This window comes from Gastrolobium bilobum, unplaced genomic scaffold (genome assembly GCF_033153095.1).
Source record: "Gastrolobium bilobum isolate Gb01-03AN ecotype WA unplaced genomic scaffold, APGP_CSIRO_Gbil_v1 utg30690, whole genome shotgun sequence".
NCBI classification, from domain to species: domain Eukaryota; kingdom Viridiplantae; phylum Streptophyta; class Magnoliopsida; order Fabales; family Fabaceae; genus Gastrolobium; species Gastrolobium bilobum.
Genome location: NW_026896631.1, coordinates 18,194 through 30,930, shown reverse-complemented (window position 1 = coordinate 30,930; position 12,737 = coordinate 18,194). Strand labels below are relative to the sequence as shown.

The 12,737-nt window shown below is 32.9% G+C and overlaps 2 protein-coding genes across 3 annotated transcripts; both read right to left on the bottom strand.

Annotated features, from left to right (window-relative positions):
- Window positions 1-359: 359 nt before the first annotated feature.
- Window positions 360-4,411, bottom strand: LOC133301148 (benzyl alcohol O-benzoyltransferase-like). The gene is made up of 2 exons (XM_061500758.1): window positions 3,929-4,411; window positions 360-1,434 (listed from the first exon to the last, which is right to left on the bottom strand). The coding sequence occupies exons 1-2, from the start codon at window positions 4,373-4,375 to the stop codon at window positions 1,111-1,113; spliced, it is 771 nt and encodes a 256-aa protein (XP_061356742.1). The 5' UTR covers window positions 4,376-4,411; the 3' UTR covers window positions 360-1,110.
- Window positions 4,412-7,934: 3,523 nt separating this feature from the next.
- Window positions 7,935-12,498, bottom strand: LOC133301141 (benzyl alcohol O-benzoyltransferase-like). 2 transcript variants are annotated; one of them, XM_061500750.1, is made up of 3 exons: window positions 12,009-12,498; window positions 8,797-9,081; window positions 8,379-8,477 (listed from the first exon to the last, which is right to left on the bottom strand). In XM_061500750.1, the coding sequence occupies exons 1-3, from the start codon at window positions 12,453-12,455 to the stop codon at window positions 8,472-8,474; spliced, it is 738 nt and encodes a 245-aa protein (XP_061356734.1). In that variant the 5' UTR covers window positions 12,456-12,498; the 3' UTR covers window positions 8,379-8,471. The 2 variants fall into 2 exon arrangements, with proteins under 2 accessions (XP_061356733.1, XP_061356734.1); XM_061500749.1 differs by having other exon boundaries at window positions 7,935-9,081.
- Between the last annotated feature and the right edge of the window lie 239 nt (window positions 12,499-12,737).

Below are 12,737 nucleotides of genomic sequence, written 5' to 3'. Positions count from 1 at the left end.
CTACCAAAAAGTTGTATCTTTTTTTTTTTTTATATATTATAACTCTTACACAAGTTTCCTTCTCGAATTAAGGTGACTTTAATATTATCCTATATACATACATAAATATTTCCCATCAATATCATCTCTTTGTTTGTGATATATCCATCAATGGCATTTGTTTGTTTGTTTAACCTTTTGCATCTTCAATACTACCGCATATCACATATTCTCATGTATTAATATTTCCCACGCATGCCAATTAATAAAATTCATTTTTAACTCCAATAATTAAGTAGCAACAAACTAGCCATATCATTAAAGTATATACATATAGTGATTTGGTCAAAGCTTGAAAATAGTATTGTTTACCCAAAAAAAAAAGCTTCAAAATAGTATTTAGACACACAAGCTGCTAATAAATCAAGCAAAACAACCAGTAGTACATTTGTAGATGCTTAATTTAGCTTAGTTTATTGTGATTCTTCTCTTGCAACATGCTATACTCACAGTAATCTTATAAAGCTATAAAGGAGAATTGATAATTGGAACAGTCATAGTAGGTTCGACATGGTTCTTGAGTGTGCTATCCAAGACTTTTACAAACCTCTCCATAGCTTCAGATGGTAAACAAACAGGTATAACTAAACCTTCCTCTCCTTTAGTATTTTTAAAGGGTATGTAAAAGCTTGCCACACCAGGTATAACTCATACACCTCCTTTAGCTGGTCCTCCGTAAACAGCATTTCCCCAACCAAAATCAACATCTCCGAACCCGACATGTGTCACATCCGACACAAGATATGATCTCACTACAGTGAAATGTGGTCTTCCCTTAATGACCATTAAATCTGCCAATGAATGCATATACTCTTGAGTAACATCAGTTTTTGCTTTCCCTACTAATGCAAGTGCATACCCCAATGGATTTTCACATAACTTCCCTGCGGTTGTAATCGCAGGAGAAAATGAAAAAGCGTTTCCATAGTAACCAATTGGTAATGGAGGGTCAAATTTGCCACGCGCATTAACAATGCATAATATGCGAACCTCTTCATCATTGTCTGGTTGTAATGCTATTGTGCGACAACGCCAAAGGCATGCAGTGAGGATTTCAAAATTGGAACATTGTTATTGATGATGAGGGATAAGACGACGAATGGCAGACACCTCAGTAGGACCAAAGAAGAAAGAGCGATGTGCCATATCGTCTAAGGGGATTATGGTCCCTTTGGTGTCTGGTATTTGTTCGTATTCGCTATGGGTACATGTCACTCTTGGTGGGTCCCTTGCATTTAGAATCTCTCTGCACCATACTGGAAGGATTGAAGGTTTGTGCATTCCACAAGCTATTTTGCCTAAAGCAGTCATGAATTGGACTAAACCAGCTGCGTCGCTCATAGTGTGGTTTAACCGGAGAGCGAAGATGAAACCACCGCACTTGAGCCGTGTTACCTGTCATTTCATTTACAGTTTGTAAAACATTGTTAGTTTTTCATGAACCTACCCAACCCAACTACTATAATAAATGATAAATTGATACTATTGGCCCTTAGACCCATTTAAGGTGAAAATAGAACATTTTTTTGTCCTTATTCAAAAGTCTTATATTTTATCAAAATAATGTAATCAAATATGCATTAAAAATGGTCTTGGGAGAGCCGCCCTCGCTTAGGGTCTAACAGTGATCGAACTAGATTAGTCCGAATGATAACTGGTTGAGGAGACTCAAAAACAGAAAAGAAATACATTGAAAGTGTTTATGTTCAAGTTATGTATGAGAGTGATGAGCGACTTGTGCAAAAAAATAGCACATGCATGTCATGTGTCTCTTGCTACTGCAAGGTGTGTATCACCCTATATGTAACTTGAACACCCATAACATTGTGTGCACCTTGCAGTGCCCTGACTTTTGCACACACCACGCATCACTCCGGTACAATTTGAATGTGCACACCTCATTTGTGTCTCACCGCATTATTATGACAAAATATTTTGTTTTGAATCAACGAGATAAAATATTTTCTTTTTGACATTAAATGGGTCAAAAGGCCAAATATGTTTTTACGATACAATTGTTTTTTTGCGAAAGAAAAATATTTAATTTTGTACTGAAATATTTATAGTGGTGTGTAATGGTATATTTTGATTTATTTGAAAATAAATCAGTAATAATTGCATCGAGTAATTAATTGTATTTAAGTTTAAATCTCAAAAAGACGTTAATAGACAAACAAACAAAAACATTACTGATTATACTAATTATATAAAATATGCGATGACATATAACAAAATGAAAACGATCAGCGGGTGAAGGACCACCAAGAAGTCATGATTAATTTTAAGAATACATTTTCTATCTACCAAAAAAGAGATTTAATTGTTCCCAACATTACAAGAAAAAAGTTTATTTGTGACGAAATTTTTTCGTCACAAATATTGTCACAAATGATAATTTTTGACACAAATAATCAAATTTCGTCACAAATACATTTGCGACACAGGAATTTGTGACAAAATTTACTTGTGACGTAAGAATTAGTGACGAAATTTTCTAAAATTTTGTTACTGATAAGATTTTTTCTTGTAGTGCAATTTTTTTTGCTTTAATCGTGGTCCCGAAACTAGTACTTTCGACAGAGATATTTTAATTTGACGTTTAATATAAACGACAGGAAGAACTTTATTCTTTGTCAATTCAAATTTGTATAACTTTATGATTACGAAAACAAAAACACAATTCTTTTGCGAAATTATTTTCTAATTTAATGTGAGTAAAATATGTATGGGAGTGAATTCATGTAAGTCGCGCATTATTTACCAAATTTTGCTCTATACACAGATCGAGCAAAAATCAATGTAATAAAAGGCATTCATCTTCACAGCGCGTGTTCAAATCGCGCACATACCACCGCAAGTAGAGGTGTTAACGAGTCGAGTCGAGTCGAACTTTAGTCTTAAAAGGTTAAGTCTGTGTTTAAATGTGTCGGCCTTACCAAGCCCGTTACCTGTTACCTGTTACCTGTTACGAATATAATTATCGGCTTGTGTCCTGCTTTATTTACAAAAATTATAAAAGCCTGATTTAGCCTATTAGAAAAAATAAGACAACAAAAATTTATCCAAACAGAATATACAATCAACAACACTAGTAATTCCATAAATATTCATAAATTCAATGTATATCCAAACAGCATAATATAGAACAAAATCATTCAAAAAGTCTGTTTAACTAATAAAATAGGGGTGAAATGGATTGAGAGGAGAGATAAAGCTATTACAAATAGTATAAAAAATATAAATAAAAATAAAAATTAATATACTAGGCCAGCCTGAGAGGCTCCAAGGCCGAACTTTTGAATTAGAGCCTGATGCCTTTTTACTAAACGAGCTTTTATACAAGTCCAAGCCTAGTTCTAACAACCAATATTAGGCATGTAAGCTCAGGCCTTCACGAGCCGAGCCAAAGGCCCCTGACTCGTTTATCACCCCTAACCGCAAGTCTTGCAAGACGTAATACGTGACGAACACAATTTGCCTTTTGCATAAGTTGCACATAGGATTGATGCGCGACTTAAACGTTCAGACTCTTCATACATGTTTCATTTGCATTAAATTAATAAATAATTTGCTAAAAAAATTAAACAATAATATATCTTGATTTTGCATAGGAAGGGTAAAAAAAAAATGACATTACAATTAATACTTTTTAGAACTCACAAATATTTTATAAGAATTTGATATTTCTTATGTAGTATAAGATGAAATTATCTCTTATACAAATATAAAAATATATAGAATTCATGTGAGTTCATATAAAAAGAAGAAAGAAAGAAAAAAAAAAATGCCGTGTACTTTTATACATATATAAAAGATAGTGATTAAAGTTTATAACTACCAACTTTTTATAATGAATGAAAGGATTGGAATCAAAGGAAAAAAGTTTAACCTGTATAAGCAGAAGGGGAGTGTTAAGTACTTCTCCAGAACCAGGAACATCGTAAAGGAGCTGCTCCCAGCATGGGAATGGAGGTTGAAGAGCATCACCAAATTGCTGAAGCGTGACATCAGCATCAGCCTCAATGAATATAACCCCCTCTCCAGTACAATCCACCATGAGTTTTCTACCAGCACCTTCCCTAAGCCTACCTGCAAAAGGATAATAAAACACAAGCGTTTTCGCCAGTGCTTTTCTAATGACCTCAACAGGGTCTTTCCCTGCCATTTTTGGATCATAGCGATAGAACTGTATCGCCGGAATTTGGAAACGTAGACCATCTTGGTCGTCAATGTCTGAGAGTAGTTTCAGTTCGCGAGGTGTGGGTTTCGCCGGAGCTACCAGCTCTGGCTTATTCCTCCGCACTGTAAAGAACAGAGAGGCATGTGATTGGGCCATACCTAAACAGAGAGGGATGAGAGGGAAAATGCCTGATTTAGAATGGTTGGCAGATGCTATGTCTGATCCTAAAGCTACAAGCTCACATAAATAGCGCGCCATCCTATAATGGGATGACCCACTATGTTCATCGTGAAAAAAAATAAAAAAGCATATCTGACAGAGCAAAACACAACATGATTTTTTAAACATTTATTGTTTTTTTTTTTTACTTTTTCCATTGATTTATCAATTAGTTTATGAGTTTAGTGTGTGTCCTTTCAAAGGAAGGACGTAAGTTGTGTCCATACAGTTGTTATAACATGAGAAGTTATATTTTTTTTTCACTTTTCACTTTTCACTTTTCACGTGTAACTGAGGAAAGAGATAAAATAGATAAATTTTCATGTTATAACTATGTACTACTGAAGTACATAGAGTAAAAAAAACTAAAAAGACACCGCTTACGTCCTTAATTTTAAAGCATAAATAGTTTTCCCGTATTTAATTTCTCCATGTAGGTTGTAGTTGGATGGGAACATGGTACAACCATATTGGTTACAAGTTAGAAGTTAGTCATTATGTTATATTGAGTTGGAAAGGTTGTTAAGGGAATATGAATATTGAAGTATACAAGGGGAACACATTGTTGTTAAGAAGAATTATGCAATGAAATAAATCAGTTTTCATTCTTTCCCTCTTAATTTTCTTTCTATCTTAGATCCTAGCAGTGACAGAGTATCCTCTCAAGTTGTTCATCTACCAATCCTCTCAAGTTTTGGAAAAATTAAAACTGCATCTTAATCCACCAATAACTGCCCACTATATTTATAATGCAAGTTTCGAAAAGAAAAACATTGTGAATGTCGCAAACATGCTATATAGCGCCAACCTAAGTTCATCGAGATACACTTAAGAGAGGCCATATCTTGAAACTCAGAATTTCATTCCACAATTCCAAGGGAGGGGGTGGTGGAAGTTTTACCAAACTAAATTGTAGCAAAAGTGAATAAATTCTTGAGTTTGTATGTTATTTCCTTAAGGTATGTGAGTTCATATATACATTTTATATGGCATGTATGCATCCTCTTGAGATGAGAGTTCAATAAGTCATCAATTCTAGATTTTTACATTCAAGCCTATGTAAGATACCAATCTAAGTCTTCATCTTGGCTATCTTTTGCATGTTGCCTTGCCTTTGTATCATCATTTAGGTCTTGTTGCAGTAGCTTGTACCTTTCTTTCATTTCTCCATTGACTTACTTGCTTGTGTAGCTTTGAGCTTTTTTGTTGTGCTTTATTATCATAAAAACTAATCATTGAGCGACTTATGCAAAAAGGTAGCGCATGCTTGTCACATGTCTAGTGTTGCCTACAAATTGTGTATAATCCTATACGTGACTTGAACACCCATAACATTATGCGCAACTCTTAGCCATTGGCGAACCTAGGGAGGGGATTAGGGTTGATCACCTCACCGCCCCTCCCTTAAAATGTAGAGCAAGTGTTAAGTGAATTAACCTTAATTTTTATATAAATTTATATTTATAATAGGTTAGTCACTAATTAAGTATAGCTAAGAATAAAATTACTATATATAAAAAAAAGAATAAAATTGCTACAAATGAATATAATGAAAATTTTTAATCAAATTTTCTTTGTTAGCATTTAGGTTAAAATAAGTTGATGTTATTAATAATATATTCTTAGATAAATAAGTGATTTTCATCATTTTAGCACTCTAATTCAGCTAATTTGTCAACATTCAATCCTATGTTGGATTGCACATTATTGATCATAAATCATATCAAAGTTCATACTTGCATTTGCAATTTACTTATTTGAGTTAATGTTAAAGAGTAAAAAGGAATATGAATTGTTAATTTTGTATCAACAATGATAGGTTACACATATATAAACATACCCTATTCGGGTTCAATAATAATAATAATAATAAAATCCCCTAATAAAAGAAAATAAAGCTTCTTTTAATTGTTTTAATATCCAAAAAAAAAAATATCCAAAAAAAAATAGAAAAAAAAAAACTTATTATAAAAAATTAGGGATTTGATAATATCCCCAATATACAGAAAAAAAAAATCTTTTCTGATTTCCAACTGTTAAATTTTATTAAGTTCTTATCAACAATATCAAACTGCCACTATGCAGCTTTCATGGTCATTTACAAGGAAATCTTATGCTTATAAACACTTTTACAACAACTTTATTATTATTACTATGCACATTTTATAATTGGGATTATTATTTTTCAAATTATAGGAAATAATTTTATTTACACACATATATAAGTATGTGGCTATGTTGCACTGACACTTCAAAAAATCTGAAGTATCGTGTTCCACACTTCCCGACACCCCGAAACTTTTTGATACTCTGACACGTTTCGACATCTATAATATTTGAAATTTCATTACATCAACATCAACAACACCTTTATCCCAAATTAATTGGGGTCGGTGGTAGATGAACCCACATGGAAGATATAAAATGGTTGAAAAAAAGTAAAAAAGCAAAAAAAAAAAAAAAAAACAAATAAAAAAAAAAAATACCTGTATATATAAATAAATAAAAGTAAAAAAGAAAAGGACAAGAAGAAGTGGGGGAAATGAAGGGGAAAAGGACTAAAAAATAAATAAATATATGTATATGCAAAACGGTTGAAATTTCATTACATATCATGAAAAAATTGATTGATATTTTACCAAATTGGTATAATAAAAAATAAAAATGGAAACTGAATGAATCTCGTTGGAGTGCATAAGAGATTTTCATTTCAAAAATATAATAGTAAATATTTACATATTATGTTTCTTTGCAAAATTGATGGATAATAAGTTTAGTTTCATTTTTTTGTTAAATTATTTAATATTAAATATAATATACACTACGTAAATTAAAAATATCATTTAATATCAAAATGTGTCCTAACGTGTCAAAATCTAATATTTTTTTAGAATTAATGTATCGGAGTGTCGTGTCATATGTCCTGCGTCGGAGTCGGTGCAACATAAGTGTGTGGGGCCATATGAATAAAAAAGAGAGAAAAATAAAACATGAACTTCATATACTTTTATATATATATATATATATATATATATATATATATATATATATATATATATCCTACATCATCAAAAACTTTAATCCCTTTATAATTAGTTGTTCGTAATATCTTTGTTTACATCAACTTTTCAGACAACTTGTACCAATATGAGACTATTAATAATATCTCTTTTAATAGTTGAAATAACTTTAAAACAATCTTTTTATATAGCTTCAATAACTACCAACAAGTTGTATCTTTTTATTAGTTTTTTTTTTTTATATATTATAACTCTTACACAAGTTTCCTTCCAGAATTAAGGTGACTTTAATATTATCCTATATACATACATAAATATTTCCCATCAATATCATCTCTTTGTTTTTTGTATATCCATCAATGTCATTTGTTTTTGTTTACCCTTTCGCATCTTCAATACTACCGCATATCACATATTCTCATGTATTAATATTTCCCACACATGCCAATTAATAAAATTCATTTTCAACTCCAACAATTAAGTAACAACAAACTAGCCATATCATTAAAGTATATACATATAGTGGTTTGGTCAAAGATTCAAAAAAAAAGAGCTTCAAAATAGTATTTAGACACACAAGCTGCTAACAAATCAAGCAACACAACCAGTAGTACATTTGTAGATGCTTAATTTAGCTTAGTTTATTGTGATTCTTCTCTTGCAACATGCTATACTCACACTAATCTTATAAAGCTATAAAGGAGAATTGATAATTGGAACACTCATAGTAGGTTCGACATGGTTGTTGAGTGTGCTATCCAAGACTTTTACAAACCTCTCCATAGCTTCAGATGGTAAACAAACAGGTATAACTAAACCTTCCTCTCCTTTCGTATTTTTAAAGGGTATGTAAAAGCTTGCCACACCAGGTATAGCTCCAACACCTCCTTTAGCTGGTCCTCCGTAAACAGCATTTCCCCAACCAAAATCAACATCTCCAAACCCGGCACGTGTCACATCCGACACAAGATATGATCTCACCACAGTGAAATGTGGTCTTCCCTTGATGACCATTAAATCTGCCAATGAATGCATATACTCTTGAGTAACATCAGTTTTTGCTTTCCCCACTAATGCAAGTGCATACCCCAATGGATTTTCACATAACTTCCCTGCGGTTGTAACCGCGGGAGAAAATGCAAAAGCGTTTCCATAGTAACCAATTGGTAATGGAGGGTCAAATTTGCCACGTGCATTAACAATGCATAATATGCGAACCTCTTCATCATTGTCTGGTTGTAATGCTATTGTGCGACAACGCCAAAGACATGCAGTGAGGATTTCGAAATTGGAACATTGTTGTTGATGATGAGGAATAAGACGACGAATGGAAGATACCTCAGTAGGACCAAAGAAGAAAGAGCGATGTGCCATATCGTCTAAGGGGATTATGGTTCCTTTGGTGTCTGGTATTTGTTCATATTCGCGATGGGTACATGTCACTCTTGGTGGGTCCCTTGCATTTAGAATCTCCCTGCACCATACTGGAAGGATTGAAGGTTTGTGCATTCCACGAGCTATCTCGCCTAAAGCAGTCATGAATTGGACTAAACCAGCTGCGTCGCTCATGGTGTGGTTCAACCGGAGAGCGAAGATGAAACCACCGCATTTGAGCCGTGTTACCTGTCATTTCAATTATAGTTTGTAAAACACAGTTATTTTTTCATGAACCTACCCAACCCAACTACTATAATCAATGATAAATTAATACTATTGGCCCTTAGACCCATTTAAGGTGAAACCGGAACATTTTTTGTCCTTATTCAAAAGTCTTATATTTTATCAAAATAATGTAATCAAATATGCATTAAAAATAGTTTTGGGAGAGTCACCCTCGCTTAGGGTCTGACAGTAATCGAAGTAGATTAGTCCGAATGATAACTGGTTGAGGAGACTCAAAACAAAGAATACATTGAAATTGTTTATGTTCAAGTTACGTATGAGGGAGATGAGCGACTTGTGCGAAAAAAAAATAGCACATGCATGTCATGTGTCTCTTGCTGCTGCAAGGTGTGTATCACCCTATATATAACTTGAACACCCATAACATTGTGTGCATCTTGCAGTGCCCTGACTTTTTCACACACCATGTATCACCCCGATACGATTTGAATGTGCACACCTCATTTGTGTCTCACCGCATTATTAAGACAAAATATTTAGTTTTTGAATCAACTGAGATAAAATGTTTTCTTTTTGACATTAAATGGATCAAAAGGCCAAATATGTTTCTACCAATACAATTGTTCTTTTACGAAAGAAAAATATTTAATTTTGTAGTGAAATATTTATAGTTGTGTGTGATGGTATATTTTGATTTATTTGAAAATAAATCAGTAATAATTGTATCGAATAATTAATTGTATTTAAGTTTAAATCTCAAAAGACGTTAATAGACAAACAAACAAAAACATTACTGATTATACTAATTATACTAATTATATAAAATATGGGATGACATATAAAAAATAAAAACGATTAGCGGGTGAAGGACCACCAAGAAGTCATGATTAATTTTAAGAACACATTTTCTATCTACCGAAAAAGGATTTAATTGTTCCCAATTTTTTTTTTGCTCTAATCGTGGTCCCCAAACTAGTACTTTCGACAGAGATATTTTAATTCGACGTTTAATATAAACGACAGGAAGAACTTTATTCTTTGTCAATTCAAATTTGTATAACTTTATGATTACGAAAACAAAAACACAATTCTTTTGCGAAATTATTTTCTAATTTAATGTGAGTAAAATATGTATGGGACTGAATTCATTTAAGTCGCGCATTATTTACCAAATTTTGCTCTATACACAGATCCTATGATCCACGGACACGGACACGACACGACACGCCGACACGTTAATTCTAAAAAATGTCATATTTCGACACGTTGGGACACGTTTTGATATTAAATAAAAAATTTAATATATATAATATAATTTAATATATATAATATAATTTATATTTAATACATATAAAAGTCCATAATAAGTCATATAACCAATCAAATATATAAATTTCATAACATAAATATAAATATAAATAATTTTTCGTACTTTGTTAATTTTTCATGTCAAATTTCATAACAGAAAAAAATTAATTTATAAATTATATCTTTTATATTTAGTTAACAAAGTAAAATTAAGATTTAAAAAAAAATAAAAAACGTGTTCGAGCGTGTCCGAGCGTTGACCGTTTGGTCGAAAAAGTTGACTGCGTGTCGGAAAAACTTATCGGAACGTGTCCGAGAATTAACCGTGTCTCCCCAAATGTTGACCGCGTGTCGGACGCGTGTTCGAGCGTGTCGGAGCGTGTCCATGTCGGACACGTGTCCGACACGCAAATTTTCAGAAAAAGACCGTGTCCGTGCTATATAGCACAGAACGAGCAAAAATCAATGTAATAAAAGGCATTCATCTTCACAGCGCGTGTTCAAATCGCGCACATACCAGCGCAAGTCTTGCAAGACGCAATACGTGACGAACACAATTTGCCTTTTGCATAAGTTGCACATAGGATTGATGCGCGACTTAAACGTTCATACTCTTGTACATGTTTCATTTGCATTAAATTAATAAATAATTTGCTAAAAAAATTAAACAATAATATATCTTGATTTTGCATAAGAAGGGTAAAAAAAATGACATTACAATTAATACTTTTTAGAACTCACAAATATGTTATAAAAGTATGATGTTTCTTATGTAGTATAAGAGAAATTATATCTTATACACGTATAAAAATATATAGAGCTCATATGAGGTCATATGAAAAGAAGAAAGAGAGAGAAAAAGAAAGTAAATATTTTTTTTGGTCCTCAACAAATTTCATCATACCTGCTTTAGTCCTTAGCAAATAAAAAGGTTATTTGTAGTCCCTAAGAAATTCAAAATGAACTCATTTAATTGAAATTGTGGTCCCTCACAAATTAAAAAAGACCCACATTAGTCCCTCAAAATGACTAAAATGGGTCTACTTTGAATTTCTTAGAGACCACGAATAGCCTTTTTATTTGCTAAGGACTAAAGCGGACATCGTAAAATTTGTTGAGGACCGAAAATGGTATTTACTCAAAAAAAAGAGTCCTCTATACTTTTATACATATATAAAAGATGAGAAACGTGTGTGTCATTTTAAAGGATGTAAAAGTGTGTCATTTTTTTTTGAAAATATTGCAATTGGTTCATTGCTTTGCAACTAATCCGATTCAGGACGGATTCAGGATTAAGGTTTTAAACTCCTCCCAAAAGTGATACTGGGAATATTTGAATACATGCTATCACCTCACCTGCTTAGCTCTCATGCGCCAACTGAGCTACCATCATTTGGTATAGTTGTGTCATTCTAAGAGAAAAAAAAGATATAGATAAAGAAAGAAAAAGTTGACAAAAAAATAATAAAGATATAGGTCTCACCTTCTTAAGAGAGGAAAATGACACAAGTTGTGTCAATTAAAAGAATAAATATTTTTTTTTCATAAACATTAAAGTTTATAACCACCAACTTTTTATAATGAATGAAAGGATTGGAATCATGGGAAAAAAGTTTAACCTGTATAAGCAGAAGGGGAGTGTTAAGTACTTCTCCAGAACCAGGAACATCGTAAAGGAGCTCCTCCCAGCATGGGAATGGAGGTTGAAGAGCATCACCAAATTGCTGAAGCGTGACATCAGCATCAGCCTCAATGAATATAACACCCTCTCCAGTACAATCCACCATGAGTTTTCTACCAGCACCTTCCCTAAGCCTACCTGCAAAAGGATAATAAAACACAAGCGTTTTCGCCAGTGCTTTTCTAATGACCTCAACAGGGTCTTTCCCTGCCATTTTTGGATCATAGCGATAGAACTGTATCACTGGAATTTGGAAACGTAGACCATCTTGGTCGTCAATGTCTGAGAGTAGTTTCAGTTCGCGAGGCGTGGGTTTCGCCGGAGCTACCAGCTCTGGCTTATGCCTCCGTACTGTAAAGAACAGAGAGGCATGTGATTGGGCCATACCAAAACAGAGAGGGATGAGAGGGAAAATGCCAGTTTTAGAATGGTTGGCAGATGCTGTGTGATCCTAAAGCTACAAGCTCACATATATAGTGCGCCATCCTATAATGGGATGACCCACATCCGCTTTTTTTATGTTCATCATGAAAAAAATAAAAAATAAAAAGATTAAATAACTTTTTGGGTTCTTAATAAAAAAAATATGATCTCTTTTTTAGTCTCTTACACAAAAAATTAGTCTCGAGGTCTTTAAAAAATTTAAAGTGGACTCAGTTAGTTGAAA